Here is a 17692-nt window from a genome sequence, read left to right on the forward strand (position 1 = left end):
ACATTTTTTCCTCTGAGAGCTTATTTGACCAAATTTAACTGGCCAGAAGCTACTTATGTTTTATATTATTATAGTAACATTTATTCACATAAATGATCTCCACCCAAAACCAGCTTAATACCCTCCTTTTTGTGAACATTTACAAATGTTGGTATCCAACACTCGCATCTTAAATTCAGCAGCATGTGCATGATTTTCTGTATATATTTCTTCACATTTTCAATGTTTCAAGCGCACACTAAATTTGTATATTAGCGTCATAAAAAACAGTTAAATACTTATTTTACCTTTCATTATTTTCTGTCTGTCCACATATCAACGCATACCTTCCTTTCACATTCCTTCCATTATCTGTAGTTGTTTTACTCAGTGAGTGAGATGACTGAAACTGCATGGAGTCAACAAGAGAGGTGTATATTTAGTTCACTTAGCTGTCAGTCTCATTCTGAATTTATATTTCATGGCATTCATGTCAGACAAAGCTGCCTCACGGAGGTATGTAGACCCAAACAAAGCAGATGTGGAGGTTCTTATAGTTTTCTGGCTCTATGAGGTTCCAGAAGTGTTGTAAATGCTGTTGAGATTTTACCTGGACATCATTTTGGAGGCTTATAACCAATTTAATCCATGTTTTAATTGACAGCTGATTAGCTTAATTCATTTAGATTGAAAAGGGGTGGATGTCTGGGAATTGTATTGCATAGAAATGTTAACCGGTTTACCATCAAATGTATGTTCATACTGTATTGTTTGAAACCACTCAAAAACAGGCTAAACAAGCTACTTGTTGGAGACCCCTGGTCTAGGCCCACTCTGCACATTTTTATTGCTCCTGGAGCTCCCATCTTAACTCCTAATGAGTCTGTTTTAAAATGCACACCAGGTTCTGCCATTAATTACAGGGCACAGGCTAACTCACTTCTTTTTTCTTTCTTTCCTTTCCCAACCGGTCTTCGACCTCCTTCCAGTGACTATGGCTTCAAGCTGAGTGAAGACTTGTCTCTGCAGGTGTGTGTGCCTGACCCCGAGTTCTCAGGTGACCTTTATGCTCCTCCAGTGCCATGTCCAATCGGTACCACCTACCGTCGCAGCAAAGGGTAAGCTGCTCCGATCTTTACATCTTTACAGTGCAGAAATGTGCAGCCGGGATTCTTTTGTGTGGTTTCTTAGCTTAATGTTGGCATCCGCAGCACTGATGGATTCACATGTACACAAGTTTTTATAAAGTAAGCTATTTCCCTTTGAGTTGCATTGACCTCGACCTTTGAGGTTTTGCCTAATATTTTAAAGTGATGGACCTCTCTAAAGTAAACTGCCATGCCTCAAGGCCCCTACTCATGTTGCTTAGTAAAAACGCTTTTCACCGGCTGTTCATTAATTTCCTATGAAGGAGGCGGTAGCAGCAGCGCTAATGTAGCCCAATGTAATGAAGCACACCGCCCAGACAGCCTCTCTGCCACTGCGCTCAAAGTTCAAATCAGTTGAACTTTGACCTAGTGGCCGCTGACCTTTCAAAGCGCAACCAATGAGATAGAAGCTTTGGGTGTGACGTTTATGTTTCCTAGGCAACCAGAGAGCGACATCAAGTCAGCTAGAAAGATGGAGGAAAAATGTATTGTTTGTGTGTCCGAGTTTCCCGGATTAATGTCGATCTCGGAGGTTTGTAAGCCGTCACACCAGGTTTGTGAATAGGCACTTTACAAGCTAACGGTTGTTTTAGTACTCACGTTGATTTAGCCGTTTACTGGGTCTCTGCGCCCAACCTCGTTGTGAACCCAATGCAAAAAGCTTCTCACAAGAAGGCCCTTTTAGGGCCCCATGGACTCTTCTCTGATAAAGAACCATGGACTCTTTTTCCATAAAACTGTTGTACGGTAAGTGAGAATAGAACCTGAGCGTGAAGTGAAACATCAAATTACCTTGTTTGATCAATCTCAGTTATCTTTTCATTTCCCTGGTCGCATTGCGGTCAACGCGCAAGCTTAAATTTGACCCCCTTAACTCATGCTTTTTACATAATAATAACAACAGTCATCACCTTTCATTCATTTTTGTCACCTGACAATTCCTAGGAATGCAAACCAGGCTTTATTCTCTCTCTCTGTATTGCTGCTATGGAGAGAGAACGAGTGTTGCTGTCATTCATGTGTTTGGTGCAGCACCACCAAGTGTCCAACTGTGGAAAACTCTTTCTGTTCCTGCTGCAGCTACAGGAAAGTACCAGGCGACAGCTGTAGTGGAGGAGATGTGGAGTCCAGGCTGGATGGAGAGATGCTGCCGTGTCCTGTTGGAGGTAAACCTGCACATACTACATTTCATTCCTATTGTCATGAAACACATGAAAAACCCTCTGATCCGGGGTGGTGAGCCATGGACATGAAGCAGACAGAGGCGTGTGCACCCGAGTCCAGCACTGCATGGTCACATGTGTCAGGCAGAGGGTTACTGAGAGATGTGATTACTGATAGGAGCATCTTATTAAAAGTATTTGTTTTTTGTTTGTATCTTTCTTTGACAATAGCTGACGGCGCTGTGTCAGACTGTGTCGGATTGAACGTCTATAATGGAAAAAACAACAAATGGGCAAATATTCAAAGTAAATGATGCTGAAGATTAAACAGGAGCAGACTGTTGTGTTTCTGACGCCCTGATAGATTTAAAGCCCAGCCAAGATGAGCTCTGATGGTGCCGGATCCTGGATCAGTACAACTTAGTCGAAGAGGGAGGAGGGGTTATTCCTGCACACTAAGGAGATAGATTAAAAACACAGGAGTTATTTTCACATTTTTAGCAACAGTGTTTATTAATAGGCTTATATTTATTCCCCAATAGGCTATTTATCATGGTTTATTGGGAGAAACCAAGCATTTTGCGACGATTTGACTGTGAGATTGGTCGAATCAGGCTCGTCGAATGGTCGACTAATCTAATCCCCTAATATTTTCACTTTGCATCGATGGTATAGGAACGTTGATCATTGAATCGCAATATCAATTCCAGCTCAATCTTCACTGGCAACTTTTTTTCTCAGCTGTCTCTTTATAGCATTCTTGTTACTCTGAACTCAATAAGTTAGCAACCCTAGTGCATATTTAAAATGCACCGCTGCTAATGAGATGTTAATACAGACTCAAGTTTATGTCAGTACTTTTCCCACAAACAGTATCATGTGATTAGCATGTGTAAGTGACACGTGTCCTCTGCCCTTTCAGAGAGTAATGAGTTCATCCTGTACGCGGTGAGGAACTCCATCCACCGCTACGACTTGGCCACAGGCACAGACCAGGTCCTGCCTCTGGCCGGCCTCAGGGAGGCTGTGGCTCTGGATTTTGACTATGACAGGAACTGCCTGTACTGGGCTGACATCTCTCTGGACACCATACAGGTCAGTGAGGAATTCAAGAGTGAGTGGCTCAAGACTTTGTTCACAGTCCAAAGACAAGTGACGCAGGCGCTTGTTCATTAGACAGTTTTTTTTTTTTGTTTTTTTTTATATTATCCGGCTGGACCTATAGCTGCTCCAATGTGTTTACCAAGGTACTATGGTGTTCCATGAATTTTGTTAACCTAAGGCTGTTTTTCTCTTCTCTCCTGCAGCGACTGTGTCTGAACGGCAGCACAGGTCAGGAGATTGTAGTGAGGAAAGAGCTGCAGAATGTGGAGGCTCTGACCTTTGACCCCGTCAGTAGACTGCTGTACTGGGTCGACGCTGGAGCGCAGAAGATTGAGGTACACAAGGGCTCAAAGACAGCAAGTGTGTAGGACTCAGTAACTAGATATATTTTCTGCTGTAGACACGTTAGGTTCCTGTTCTTTAAATGTGCTTGAACTAATCCAGACTCACATGTTTTCACCCCCTTTTAATTCTCATCCAGCTAATTTATTTCTTTGAACGCAGTTAGAGAATTGACTTGTTTATCATAGATACTATGATGTGAGTATGTGTCCCACACAGTTTCCATTACCGCCACATTTACTGCTACATATTCCTGCTATTCATTGAATGCAGATAGACCATAAGCAGGCGCCCAGCCCTAATTCAAATACTTTAGTTCAAATGACAAACCCCCATCATGAATTCATAGTTAAATGCCATGTTTTCTGCTTCCAACTGTCTTTTAACTGTCAGAAACTGATTGTTTCTTAATAATATTATTCATACCTGATGAGCTATTTGTATTTGAGAATGAGTTCTTATATGTGGGTTCACTCTAAAAACTGATCCAGTCAACTGTGAACAAGTCCGCAGATTGGAAGCAGCACTGACTGTTTTTGTGTGTAAGCAATAGGTGTAAATGGGAGTTGTATACGTAGACATCTTACTCTTAAAGTACAGTTTTTTCTAAAAATAAAGACTCCCGATCAGCACAAACCTGTAACCTTTCTTTCTCTCTTCCATCCAAAGCTTATCAGTGAACTTGCACTGAAATTGTTGAACCTTTTGACCAAAAAAGTTCCACTGTTCTTCTTTTTAAAGGTGTCTAACCCTGATGGCGACCTGCGTCACACTCTGCTCAACTCTTCTGTCCTAGAACACCCCAGAGCGCTGGTTCTTCTGCCTGGAGAGAGGTAACACCGTCACAATGCAGTCTCTTACCTTTACCATAACGGCACAATCTGAAATCTAAATATATACACACTGCATCACCACAAACCAGAGTATCATTCACATTTCTCTGGTAAGAAAATAATGGATTGAGTCTTTTACCACCACAACTACTGTATGTGCCTCACTAACTGTACTTGTACCTCAACCCTCAAACACTCCTTTGAGGAAGTGATGACCAGACAAAATGTCTCTCACACACACACACACACACACACACACACACACACACACACACACACACACACACACACACACACACACACACACACACACACACACACACACACACACACACACACACACAGCATTTACCATAACAAAGAGTTGGTTCCACTTCTGCAAATGTAGTTCTGCTTTTATTAAAGATGAGCTGCTCAACAAAGTCACCACACTGTAATATAAATTTTTCCCTTTTTGACTTGTTTTGTGTTTAAGCTCATTTCCCTTTTTTTGGGTTTGGTCAGAAAATGAATTTATTTTGCCTAATTCCCCTCGATTCCTCTTTCTCTCACCCTGGTCTCTCTTATTAGGAGCAAACATTTTTGTAGCCAGTCTTTTATTTGTAAGAAAGAAGACCCCTTAGACCAGGCAGAGTGTAATAATCTGACATTGTGGACTTAAATAAAATACTCAATGGATCTTCATAATTATATTTTAGAGAAATGATTATGTGACTTTATTTCTTACAATAGACATAAGTGTAAATAATCACTACCAGTTACGCGGGAAAGTTTCGGTAGTGTCTAAATGGAATGTTCAGTCTATAATAACTATTAAAAACATAGATAAATAAATAAATCTGCCATTTTATTAACCAAAAAATACATTATTATTACTTGATCAAATGTGACATGTTTATTTAATTAGCTTCTTAATTTATTGATATGAATTCCTGTATTTATTTACACTCCTATTTATTTATTTTTTATTTTTTTTATTTCATACATTTTTAAATGTATCTATCAATCTAAATTTAGTGGAATAGTCCAGTTAAATTCCTACTCTACACATCCCACAGTCTGATGTTCTGGACGGACTGGGGAGACAGAGCAGCTGGTGTTTACCGGAGCTACATGGATGGAACCAATGTGTCCTGCATCGTGTCCGAGGGCGTGCGCTGGCCCAACGGGATCACAGCTGATGACCACTGGCTGTACTGGACCGAGGCCTACAGCGACCGCATAGAGAGGGCTGACTTTACCGGGGACCAGAGGAGTGTTCTCATGGAGGGGCTTCCCCACCCGTATGCCATCGCCGTCTTCAAGGTGAGTGTGAATACAATAGATGAACATTAAAAAACATCTGTCCAAAAAATGTCGGATTCGATTTTTAAATGTGTCGAATGTCTAAGTCCTCACTAAGAATCAGTTTTCAATAGCTTGTGTTGGATGCTGTTTTCAGAATGACCTGTACTGGGACGACTGGTCCAGAATGGGGATCTTCAAAGCTCCAAAAGCAGGCTCCCAGAGTAATGAGCTGATTGTTGGCAGACTAACTGGAGTCATGGATCTCAAGATCTTCTATAAGGGGAAGAACAGGGGTGAGGAACAGAGTGGAGTCATGTCCAGAACGGTTTGAAAGCTTAGCAGAAAAAAATAGATTATTTTAACTTACTGTTCTTTTCAGTCCTTAGATTTCAGTTTCAGGCTCCATCCACATTAACTTTTCTGAAAAAACATATAATGTGACAGGAAGCAGATTGTCTAACCTTACTGTGTGGTTGAAAATCATGGCTGTATACGTTTTTTTTTAATTTAAATTTATCTTGCTTGGACTGACGACGAGGTGGAACTGTGACAGAAAGTAACACATGAATATAAATCAGTATAAGATGGTGGAAAACACAGGTAGTGAGTCGTTGCAAAGTAAATATGGCAACATATTAGACAGGTACTTGGAACATTTTCAGTCACCGGAGGAAACCATGCCAAAGTGAAAGAAGCCTGGTGAAATCACAAAAGGGTATGACGGCCTACCTAACTGATAAGACTGATTGACATCGGTGTCTGCCTCAACGTTGCCAAAGGTCTCCAATTCTGTCCGTCCAGACTAAAACACAACTCCAGAGTTTTGACTTAAAACGGGCTCAGCAGCGTTTACAAATGTCTCTGTTTAGTGCCTTGGAAACAACAGAGCAGTGTGTGTCGAAGTATCAAATGATATGTGTTTATGAACACAAAAGTAGCAGTGTGGATTGAGCAAAAAGTTAAAAACAACACACTGTCTTAATTAAGGAAAATAGTACATTATTGGAGTCAAAGGAAGGCTGCTTAAAGAGTTTCAAAACTGATTTAAACAACACTTTATTAGCGCTCAAACTGAGATCTGTTGTCCACCAGGCCATAATGCCTGTGCTGACCAGCCATGCAGCCTGCTGTGTCTGCCTCAACCCGGCCATCGACACACCTGTGTCTGCCCAGATGGTGCCCCGACGTTAACCATGCCCAATGGAGAGCTGCAGTGCCAGTGTCCCTCTGGATACCAGCTCCAAAACAACACCTGCGTCAAGACCGGTGAGACAAAAGCACATACTGCAGAATCAAAATGACCCTGTGGTGTAAGATTATGAGCTTGCCTCAATTTGAACTTTTTTACTATGTAACTAATTAGTGATTGCATGTGATCCTTTCTGTCCTCCAATCAGAGCACAGCTGTTTGCCCAACCAGTACCGTTGCTCCAACGGCCGCTGCATCAGCAGCATCTGGAAGTGTGACAGTGACAACGACTGTGGAGACATGAGTGATGAACAGGAGTGTCGTAAGTTTTCAGCCACATCACGTAAATAAAAACAGAAAACAATGATTTTCAAATCATTTTCAAATAATGTTCAATTTAATACATGACAAAGACAAGATATTTAATGTTCAAACTGATAAACTTTGTTTGTTTTTGTTTTTGTGGGGGGGGGGGGGGGGGTATTCACATATTTTGAGTTTGGTGCCTGCAACACATTCCAATAATGCTGGGACAGAGGAAACAAAAGACTGGGGAAGTTGAGAAACACTCAAAAACACCTGTTTGGAACATTCCACAGGGGAACAGGTTCATTGGAAACAGGTGAGTGTCATGATTGGGTATAAAAGGAGAATCCCTGAAAGGCTCAGTCGTTCACAAGCAAGGATGGGGCAAATAGTCCAACAGTTTAAGAACATCTCTCAACGTACAACTGCAAGGAATTTAGGGATTCCATCATCCACAGTCCATAATGTCATCAAAAGATTCAGCGAATCTGGAGAAATCTCTGCTCATAAGCACTAAGGCCAAAAACCAACATTGAATGAGTGTGACCTTCGATCCCTCAGAGGGCATTGCATTAAAAACCATCGTCATTCTGTAAAGGACATTACCACGAGGGCTCAAGAACACTTCAGAAAACCAGTCAACACAATTCATCTACATCTACAAGTACAAGTTAAAACTCTACCATGCAAAGGGAAAGCCACAACAACACCCAGAAACACCAGCAGCTTCTCTGAGTCCGAGCTCATCTGAGATGGACTGACCCAAAGTGGAAAAGTGGGCTGTGGTCTGACGAGTCCACATTTACAATTGTTTAGAGGGAAGGGACCAATCTAGATTGTTTTCAGTGCACAGTTTAAAAGCCAGCATCTGTGATGGTATGGGGGTGTGTTTGTGTCCATGGCATCATGGGTAATTTTCTCATTGGTGAAGACACCGTTAATGCGTAATTGCGTAATGATTAGTGTCCTCAGTTCCCAAAACGCTGATTGAGTGTTGTTAAAGGAAAGGTGATGTAACACAGTGGTAAACATTCTCCTGTCCCAGCTTAATGGAACTTGTTACAGGCATCAAATTCAAAATGAGTGAATATTTGCAAAAAACAAAGTTTAGCAGTTTGAACATTAAATATCTTGTCTTTTTTGTGTATTCAATTGAAAATAGGTTAAATTATTGTATTCTGTTTTTATTTATGTTTTACACAACGTCCCAACTTCATGTGAAGTGGGATTGTAGATGAACACAAATACTGTTTCTACATAAAGAAGTAAATCTATTTCTCTGTCTGCTTTTAGCCACTACAACCTGTGACCCGTCCAACCAGTTTCGCTGCATGGCCTCAGGTTCCTGCATTCCCCTGGCCTTCAAATGTGACCATGAAGACGACTGTGGAGACAACAGTGATGAGGAGAACTGTGGTAAGATGTGGATGTTTATCTGCCCCCAGCTAATGTGGACAAGGTATTATATAATCATGTATACAGTGACATATATTCACTATTTTCCATATAAACGCTTTAGTTTTTAGTGTTTCAGAGAAAAGAGAGAGTTAATTATTAACCAAATAAATCAGCTGATTTGACAGTGCACTGAATCGTTTGGCAGCTTTCTCATTAAGCTGCCAGTGTTGCAGGGATTTTTATTTGACTCAAAAATCCAGCTGGCAGGCTGGAGGAAGTTGTAGGCTATTCCTATTGGCACATTAAATAGGTTTGTAATGGAAATACAGTGGAAATAGAGTGATTTTATGCAATGTATCTGAGCCTGAGCGTGTTTTGGGAGAATATTTCCGGGCCAAGAATAGACCCCAGTGGGACTCCATCGGTCATATCTAGCTTTCCAGGCTGATATTGTACTGTCACGGGGTATTTTAAAATGTAAAAAACATTTCAGAATGATGTATGCTGGTGCTGCATACATGTAGTATATATATGTTTATTTATTTCATTTATAAGAATCTAAAACATCCTCTGTAACCTGAAGTTTAAGTACAGTATAATGTTAAATCTAAGCCATCTCAGGGGGAACTATCTGATTGTTAAAGCGACCTTTATACAGAAGTTAGGTTAATCAACATATTTTGGTGTTACTGTACCAGGGATGACAATGGAAATGCATAGTTTTTGCAGGTACTGTTAACTGTACTGGTGATGTATTTCTCAGAGTCTCACCAGTGTGGCCCAGGAGAGTTTACATGTGCACGAGGAGTTTGTATCCGCGAGGCATGGCGCTGTGATGGAGACAATGACTGCAGAGACTGGTCCGATGAGGCCAACTGCACAGGTGAGGCTTCTGTTATCGACTACATAATACATACATACAAAACCCCTATGGAATAAAGCTCCAAGATCTTGAGTGGAAATAGAATCTGATTCGAAAACTACAAACAGTTTGATTATTTATGTATCTATTTTCAATACCACTGCCCTGTATATTTGCTTATGCTTAATGCATAATCAAAGCAGTGCTACCTGCTTTTAATTTGTGTTGCAGATAGAACCATAACATTTCAGATTAAAGGAGATTAATGCTGTCTTCTGTGAAGCAGCTCTCTCTCACCAGCTTCTGCAAGCCTTTAATCTTTCCCTGTTTGTCCCTAGTGGGCCACCACACATGTGAGGCCAGTAGCTTCCAGTGTCACACAGGTCACTGTATACCACAGCGCTGGATGTGTGACGGTGATGACGACTGCCAGGATGACTCAGACGAAGACCCCCGATATTGCGGTGAGTCACACACATACTCACACACATACTCAACGGTGTCATCACACACTTTTAGTATTGGCTACATAAAATATGTGTCGTGTGGGATGTGATGTTAATTAAAGGTTGAATATGGAGAATGAGCAGAACACCGCCATCTAGTGTCTCAAGATCGTAGTCGCAACAACAAAAAATAATTCCAGCAGTCGGGTTGCCATGTTTGTTGCAGAGTGTGTCAAGCGACAACAGTCCTAATAACAGACAACCCTGGCAACACACAATGCCAGCCGCTATTGGCTGCTACAATGTCAACAGAATGTGACAAAGTCATTGTCAAACCCGTCAAATTTAAACGAAAATATTAATTCAGACTATATATCTTTTTTTATGGAAAAGCAATGCTTTCATTCTGTACCCCTCAAAACGCCCTGTGGGTGTGTTATTTATATATATATATATATATATATATATATATATATATATATATATATATATATATATATATATATAAAGCTTTTAATTAAGATTTTACATATTCAACCTTTAAAATTGGTCGCTATGCACTGACAGCATACAGTAGTCCTCATCATGCCATTTTAGAATAAACTAACCAACCAGTCCTTGGGGAAATGCAATCCTACTGAAAGTGTTGAATCATCTTGTTTACAGCCTTCTAATCAGATAAGAGTGCAGGTTTGTAAGGCTTCACTTGGCCTTGTATCACTGTTGGACATGGAAGTGGTTGTGCTGTATGGTATCATTCTTTTAAACATTACAAAGGGGGTGATTTCACAAACATGCAGGCTAAAGATAAATTTAAAAAGAACAGGACGGTCGGACCCAAAGAATATGCAGACAATATGGAAGGACAGATTGGACAGGCAGTATTCATATTCAGTCATGTCATGCTGTGTCCAACAAATGAAGACCCACATTTAATAACAATACTGCACATTGTAGCAGTCATGCTAACAGTTACAGCTAAGGGCAATCAAGAAGGCAATTGTCCTCTGTTAGCAATAATATATAATTTAGATTTTTCTGTTTGTTTCCAGAGGGAACGCGGTGTAATGGGTTCCTCTGCTCCAATCACACCTGCCTTCCAGCCACCGCACACTGCAACGGCATCCAGGAGTGTTCCGATGGCGCTGATGAGCACAACTGTGGTGAGTGAGCCGTCATCAGATACAGTGTCAAATGAGTAGGGTCGGGTAGTGAACGATCTTATCTAAATGAATTATGTTAATCTGGTAAGCCCCCAAAAATTATTTTTGTCCTGTAAAGTAAGGCTGCTGGAAGGATTTCTAAATTACAGAGAGCAAATAAAAGGTGTAAATGACCTTTGCCTGCTAAACGTAGATTACATTTTCTGTGTGCATAAAGCACACATGTACAACCCTCTTTAATAAATGCATCAAACATGAATGTCAGATAATGTTGCGAGGGTGTCTGTAATAACCAGGGGAAGTGAAAATTAGAGTTAGTCATCAGCTGTAATCCATTATGCGCTTTTAGACATGAGGAGAGGAAACTGTCAACAGTTAGAGGTCAGTAGGGTTTAAAGGAGGCAAATGTGTTTGTTATATTGATTTTGCAGACTTTCTATCACCACATTAAATATGCTTTTAATAGATAAACAATGGCACGGCTAATTTGCAATGCATTTATCTAGAGTATGGTATTTTCATTTAATTGTCGAGCGAAATTTAAAGGAACCTTAGAAATATCGCAAAAAAAGAAATTCAAATTAAATGTGTTTCTATCAACTGGTCTGGAGCGACATTGGTGGTATAGGCATCACTTCATGCATGTCCACCAGTAAATACAGTAGAAGAAGTTGAGCTCCAACTTGGCATCCGACCCATCTATGAGAGGAAAATGGAGAGATGTCTTCAGGAATTTGTTTCAATTGGGACACTTTTAATAGTTCTTCCATGTCAGCTAGTCCTGCCATTGTTTCATGTTCGTCTGGTGACAAAGACAAATTATGTAATGATTCTAATTTTTGCATCAGTCATGTGACTTAAATGTTCGCCACGTCAGAACTTATTTTTCATAGGCGTTTCCATATCCTATTTAACGCATCAACCCTCAATAACCACCTCAAGCGAGCGTAATAACATATTTTTTTTTGCAATTAGTGCAAGGTTTATCAAATTTCTGTTTCCATCCAATTTTTCTAATGTGTTACTTCAAAATGGGCATAAAATAGGTTTATGGAAACACTGAGTCATGGCATATTTTATAAGAATAGGCCAAGAATAGAGCTCTTTTGAACACCACAGAGACCATGTCTGTGTTGTAGACAGTATCACTATCTTAAAACAAACAGAACATCACTTAATGCTTCTTTAGTAACCCAAAGGATTTGCATATTAAATACAGTACCTTTCATGTTATCCAAAAGCCATTAGTATAGTGTTGGAAAAAGTGTGTTGATGAGTCATTTTGCATATTGGTTTCTGTCTTTCACCCACAGACCCGTTATGTACTCGCTACATGGAGTTTGTATGCAAGAACCGAGCCCAGTGTCTGTTTCAGTCCCTGGTTTGTGACGGGATCAAACACTGTGAAGACGGATCTGACGAGGACACTGACTATGCTGGATGTGGTGTGTTTCTGATCCTTTAATCCTTGCTTGTAACCCTTTACGATCCTTCGAAAGCTATAGAGAGAAATCATTCTAAAAAGCAGGTCTGTACTGAAGTGTTACATGATTTGATCTGTGTGAATTTGATCAATGAGTTGAAGGGCCTGGCGCATGTAGGTGCCGTCTTATGATTCATTAGCTTAAAGTGAAGGACATGATCTAAATCTGCAGTATTTTGAAACCCTTTGTCATTTGGAACTGTGAAATAATAACTGCTGAAAAAACAACCCTGACAAAAACAGACAACATGCAAAGATCAACCCTGTGCATGAGATGAGACACAGTTTCTATGTCAGCAGAGCATGATGGTTCAGATCTGTTTACACAGCAACAATCTGTAACAGCTGCTGTCCCTTACTAGTTTTCTTTGGTGCAAAACTAGTTCTGCTGTATCTGTCTGTCTGATCATGTATCTCTTATTCCTTCTGTCCCTCTGCTTGACTTAATGCCACAACTTTGTCAAAACTAAAGTAGACATCGAATCATGTAGTTTATTACCTGGGTTTACAATGGAAGCATTCGGGAAAAACGAAAGGTGGAAAACAGTATAACATGCTTATGTTTCTGTGTGTTTTATGTCAGCCACTCCGTCTGAGTTTGGTAAGGTATGTGATGCCTACACCTTCCAGTGTGCCAACGGAGTGTGTGTGAGCCTGGAGTGGAAGTGTGACGGCATGGACGACTGTGGAGATTATTCTGATGAAGCCAACTGTGGTGAGGAGGGAGAGTTGATGCAGAAATACACAGGAACACACACAGCACAACTAGGGTGTATTATTAAACCATGTGGGATACACTGTATATACACACTGAATAAATATGCTAACTTTTGCTCCGTGTTGCAGCTGCTCCCACTGAGGTCCCAGGCTGCTCCAGGTATTTCCAGTATGAGTGTAAAAATGGCCGCTGTATTCCAACCTGGTGGAAGTGTGATGGAGAAAACGACTGCGGTGACTGGTCTGATGAGGCTCAGTGCACAGGTACACAGTTAACACTTAGTTTGATGTTTAATCTTAAGTGACATTATGCCTGATTAATTGTAATCTGTCACAGAACACCATGTAAACACAGCATCTCCGGTTTGACGTGGGCTTTATCACACACTGTCACCACATCCTTCTGTTTTCTATCACTGTCAACTATCAATTAAAGGCTGCAATGCCACAATAGTTATATACAAAACTGTATCTCACAAAGTTAAAAGCACCCATTGACATCTATACAATGAATATAGTGGGAAAATGTTTATTTATTTTTTCCGTAGAATCTTTTTTTCAAATCAAACATAAAACATATATGTCTTTCCGCACAAACTGACTAAATAGTCACATTTTGAATTTTACAACTGCGTATTTGCAGTAAATTTAAAACCTTTTTTACATGTTAAACTTTATTAGTAGTACAGTGAAATTAGTAGAAATGTGAATATTTGGTTAGCATGTTGATTTACAGTGTGTGCTCCTAAAATGTCTGGATGTGCCCCTTAAATTTTCAGTCGGGGGCCACAGTGCTCCTAGTGAAAAAAGTTAGTGTGGAGCCCTGTAACTATACAGTAGACAAAGGACAAAACACATATACACATACTCTACGTACATACGTACATGCCAAGTACCTATATCTGTACTTTCAATTATAAGGTACAATTTTATTAGTCACAAATGAACAAACAATTTCGATAACGAAAACTATGACAGATTTTTTACATCAAAGACCTTTTTTTCCATGACTGAGACGATGAAGAGATGTCCCCGTCATTTAACGCCAACTGTGACGATATCAACATACAATATCATTGACGACAATAGAAGAGACTTGCTATGTAGTTAGAAAAATAATAACTATCCAAAATCTCTTTCACATTCACACAGCCAGTGCAGCAGCGCTCGGGCCTGATTGTGCTACTATGATGCATAAAGTTGGCAGTTTGCAGGTCGGGTCAGGATTCAGGTGGTTGTCTAACGCTGTGGGGATTGGCTCTGGTAATGGGCTGGCTGGGTGCAACTGACCTGCGCAACACTAATGACCTCAGTCAGGATGAATCAGAGTAACTGCAAAGCTGCATTCTTAGTCTTTCAACCTGTGTTTTTCATCAGATAATGAAATAAGTTTGACAAAAAAAAACTACTAGAAAAAAAAATTGATAACTAAAAAAGACTAAAATGTTCATAGACTAAGATAAGTCTTAAATGTCCAGACTTTTAGTGGACTAAAACGTAACTATAAAAAAAGGAATGTGGTTGACTAAATATGGTGAAAAGTAGAAAGGACATTTGTCACAGGACTAAGACTGAATTAAAAAATAATCCAAATCAAACTCTTCAAATGTAAATTCAATTTTGAACTGTGAATTATGGACTGCTTATTTATAATGGTTATATTTTTCACATATTTGTAATCTGTAATTGTCTGTGCGTTTGATGCTTTAGGGTTCCATGATGACTGTTATTATGCTTGAACTCCCCATCCATCCCAGTCATTAAAATTGAATCTTCACCCTAGGTGGTGTTACTCCTCACACTGTGGCCCCTGGTCCCTCTACTTGTGCCCCCAATCGCTTCCACTGTGGCTCTGGAGCTTGCATCATCAACACCTGGGTGTGTGACGGCTACGCTGACTGTCCTGATGGCAGCGATGAGCTGGGATGTCCCACAGGTATCACCTCTCTTCTTTTTGCAAAAGAACTAGTGCTTCATATTTCATGTTTGTTTGTTTTTTTTACATGAAGAATTTGTTGATTGGGATTAAAATTTTAGTTGACCAACCTGACTAAACCTAAGTAAAATATAGCACAACTAAACATAAAAGAAGATAAAGAAACAAGAAAATAATACAAATATTAACATTTATTTCTCTAACAGCAGCTAACGGCTCTGCAACTGTGGCTCCAGTACCCACCCAGGCCCCGCCCTCCCCGTCACGTTGCAGTCGGGGTCAGTTCCTGTGTCGCCGACCCCCCCACTGCATCCCCGACTGGCAGCGCTGCGACGGCCAGCTCCACTGCCAGGACGGCTCTGATGAAGCCCACTGCCGTGAGTCTCTGCATGCTGTACACCTGGGGATAAAATAACAATGCATTTGATTAATATGCACATAACGTGAAGTGCCGCTCAAAGTGTTTTTACAAACAACAAAAACAAATATATATCATCAGGTATTATAAACAAAAAGTGAAAAACAATACAATAATAAGAGATCAAATAGGACAATATAAGTAACGAAACACGTTAATAATGACAAAAACAGTTGTCAGTAGGGCAGCACGATATGTATCGTACCATGATAGAGCAAAAATATGAAGCGCTAGACTTTTTTCTATCCTTGATCTTGCTGTGTCGTGAATCATGCACTGTGCGGGCTAAGGGGTGTGTGAAGATGAAGTGAGCTGAAGCCTGAATCTGAAAGCAGTCGCTCTGTGAGTTATTAGACCTATGTGCGGTCATAGAATGTTTCTCTCTTCACTAAATCACCAGAAAACAACCATAACACACAGACAGACCTGTCTACACACAACAGACGCACAACACAGGCTGCTGCGTTTCAGTGGAATTAATAAACTAGGGGCTAATTACAGCTGTGCCGAATATGATTTTTGTGCTTCAAATATTTGGTAATAACCAACAGCGAATGTCTGCTCATAACACGATGTAATCAACAGAACGACTAACGCTCATCCTGCCCAAAATTGCATCCACCTCGTGGGTAAAGGGAAAATTCAGAAGATAAAGCAAAACTTTTGAATGTGAGAAACTGAACCTTACATTGTAGTTCTTTTTTTGATAAAAGCTTAAAGAACTACAGTGCTGAATAGTTCAATTCAATTCAATTTTATTTACAGTGCCAAATCATAACAAAAGTTATCTCAGGACACTTTACAGAGTAGGTATAGACCACAGTTGAATATGATTATGATTATTATATGATTATTGTGCTTCGAAAATATAAACAGTAGTTGAAAACCTGCAGCTGCAACCTGAACATGAGATCTGAGCGACATATAATGTCCTGGTAAATTTAGATGCCGTAGTTTTTGCTCACATTTTGGCTACCTTGACAAAAGAGGTACATTATTTTGCATACCCGGTTTTTCATTCGTTGTAAGTATAATAAATGTAAAATGTAGTACTGCACATAAATCATTATACTGATGCAGGTAAGTAAAGTAACTAAAACAGTCATATAAACCCTCTGTCCCTCTCTGCAGCCACTCGTGGGCCTCTGTTCTGTGTTAACGGGACTCGCTGTTCTGACGGTGAAGCCTGTGTGCTGGACAGTGAGCGCTGTGATGGTTTCCTGGACTGCTCCGACCACAGCGATGAGGACAACTGCACCAGTATGTCCTAAATACCCAAGTGTGTTAAGATTACAAACGCGCTTGGTTTGATAGTGTTATCTTTGAGAAGAAGCTCACATGTGAACCTCTCAGCATCAGGTCCGTTTTAAATGTCAGTATGTCTACTTTAGTACTTTACTGTTGTTCTGCAGCATTTGGTCTTTTGAAAGCAGTGCAATGCTGCCACTTGCTGGCTGTTGGTGTTTATTTCAGGCTGTGTCTTAAAATGAAACTGAGCTATTGCAAATATTATAATCCATATGGAGTCTCTTCCTCTTTCTTCCAGTGGACACCCTGGCCTATAAAGTCCAGAACCTCCAGTGGACACCAGACTTCTTTGGTGCCATCACCCTGACCTGGTCTCGCCCCAAAAACCTTCCTCTGGAGACCTGCTACTTCCTCATATACTACAGGTGAGCTTTAGTTCCTGGACTTATGTCTTACCGATAAACAGATATTGACTCAAATTTAAATCACAAAGAGGAGCGATGAATATGTAGCTGAAGTGCCGTGCTGAGCCCGTGTTGTGCTGAGATGTGAGAGAGGACAGCAGTCAAAATCAGCCACTACGGACAGAAATGACTTTTTCACACAGGCTTCTACTCAAAGGGCCTGATCTGCACACATTATGTGGTCAAAATCCTTACCATAGTGCAAA

General features: G+C 40.4%; 1 protein-coding gene across 1 annotated transcript in view; it reads left to right on the forward strand.

The window, feature by feature from the left end:
* sorl1 (sortilin-related receptor, L(DLR class) A repeats containing) overlaps positions 1–17692 on the forward strand; it is a 104409-nt gene that overhangs the window by 71792 nt on the left and 14925 nt on the right. The window contains exons 15-34 of the mRNA XM_083913918.1: positions 969–1097; positions 2208–2293; positions 3213–3385; positions 3598–3729; positions 4478–4569; positions 5628–5874; positions 6011–6149; positions 6949–7122; positions 7254–7367; positions 8645–8767; positions 9513–9632; positions 9950–10075; positions 11110–11220; positions 12534–12665; positions 13287–13418; positions 13550–13684; positions 15204–15356; positions 15563–15733; positions 16906–17034; positions 17321–17447. Coding sequence (XP_083770044.1) covers positions 969–1097; positions 2208–2293; positions 3213–3385; positions 3598–3729; positions 4478–4569; positions 5628–5874; positions 6011–6149; positions 6949–7122; positions 7254–7367; positions 8645–8767; positions 9513–9632; positions 9950–10075; positions 11110–11220; positions 12534–12665; positions 13287–13418; positions 13550–13684; positions 15204–15356; positions 15563–15733; positions 16906–17034; positions 17321–17447 — 2745 coding nt within the window. The remainder of the gene's footprint in view (positions 1–968; positions 1098–2207; positions 2294–3212; positions 3386–3597; positions 3730–4477; positions 4570–5627; positions 5875–6010; positions 6150–6948; positions 7123–7253; positions 7368–8644; positions 8768–9512; positions 9633–9949; positions 10076–11109; positions 11221–12533; positions 12666–13286; positions 13419–13549; positions 13685–15203; positions 15357–15562; positions 15734–16905; positions 17035–17320; positions 17448–17692) is intronic.

Source organism: Echiichthys vipera, assembly GCF_963691815.1.
Source record: "Echiichthys vipera genome assembly, chromosome: 5".
Lineage (NCBI taxonomy): Eukaryota > Metazoa > Chordata > Actinopteri > Perciformes > Trachinidae > Echiichthys > Echiichthys vipera.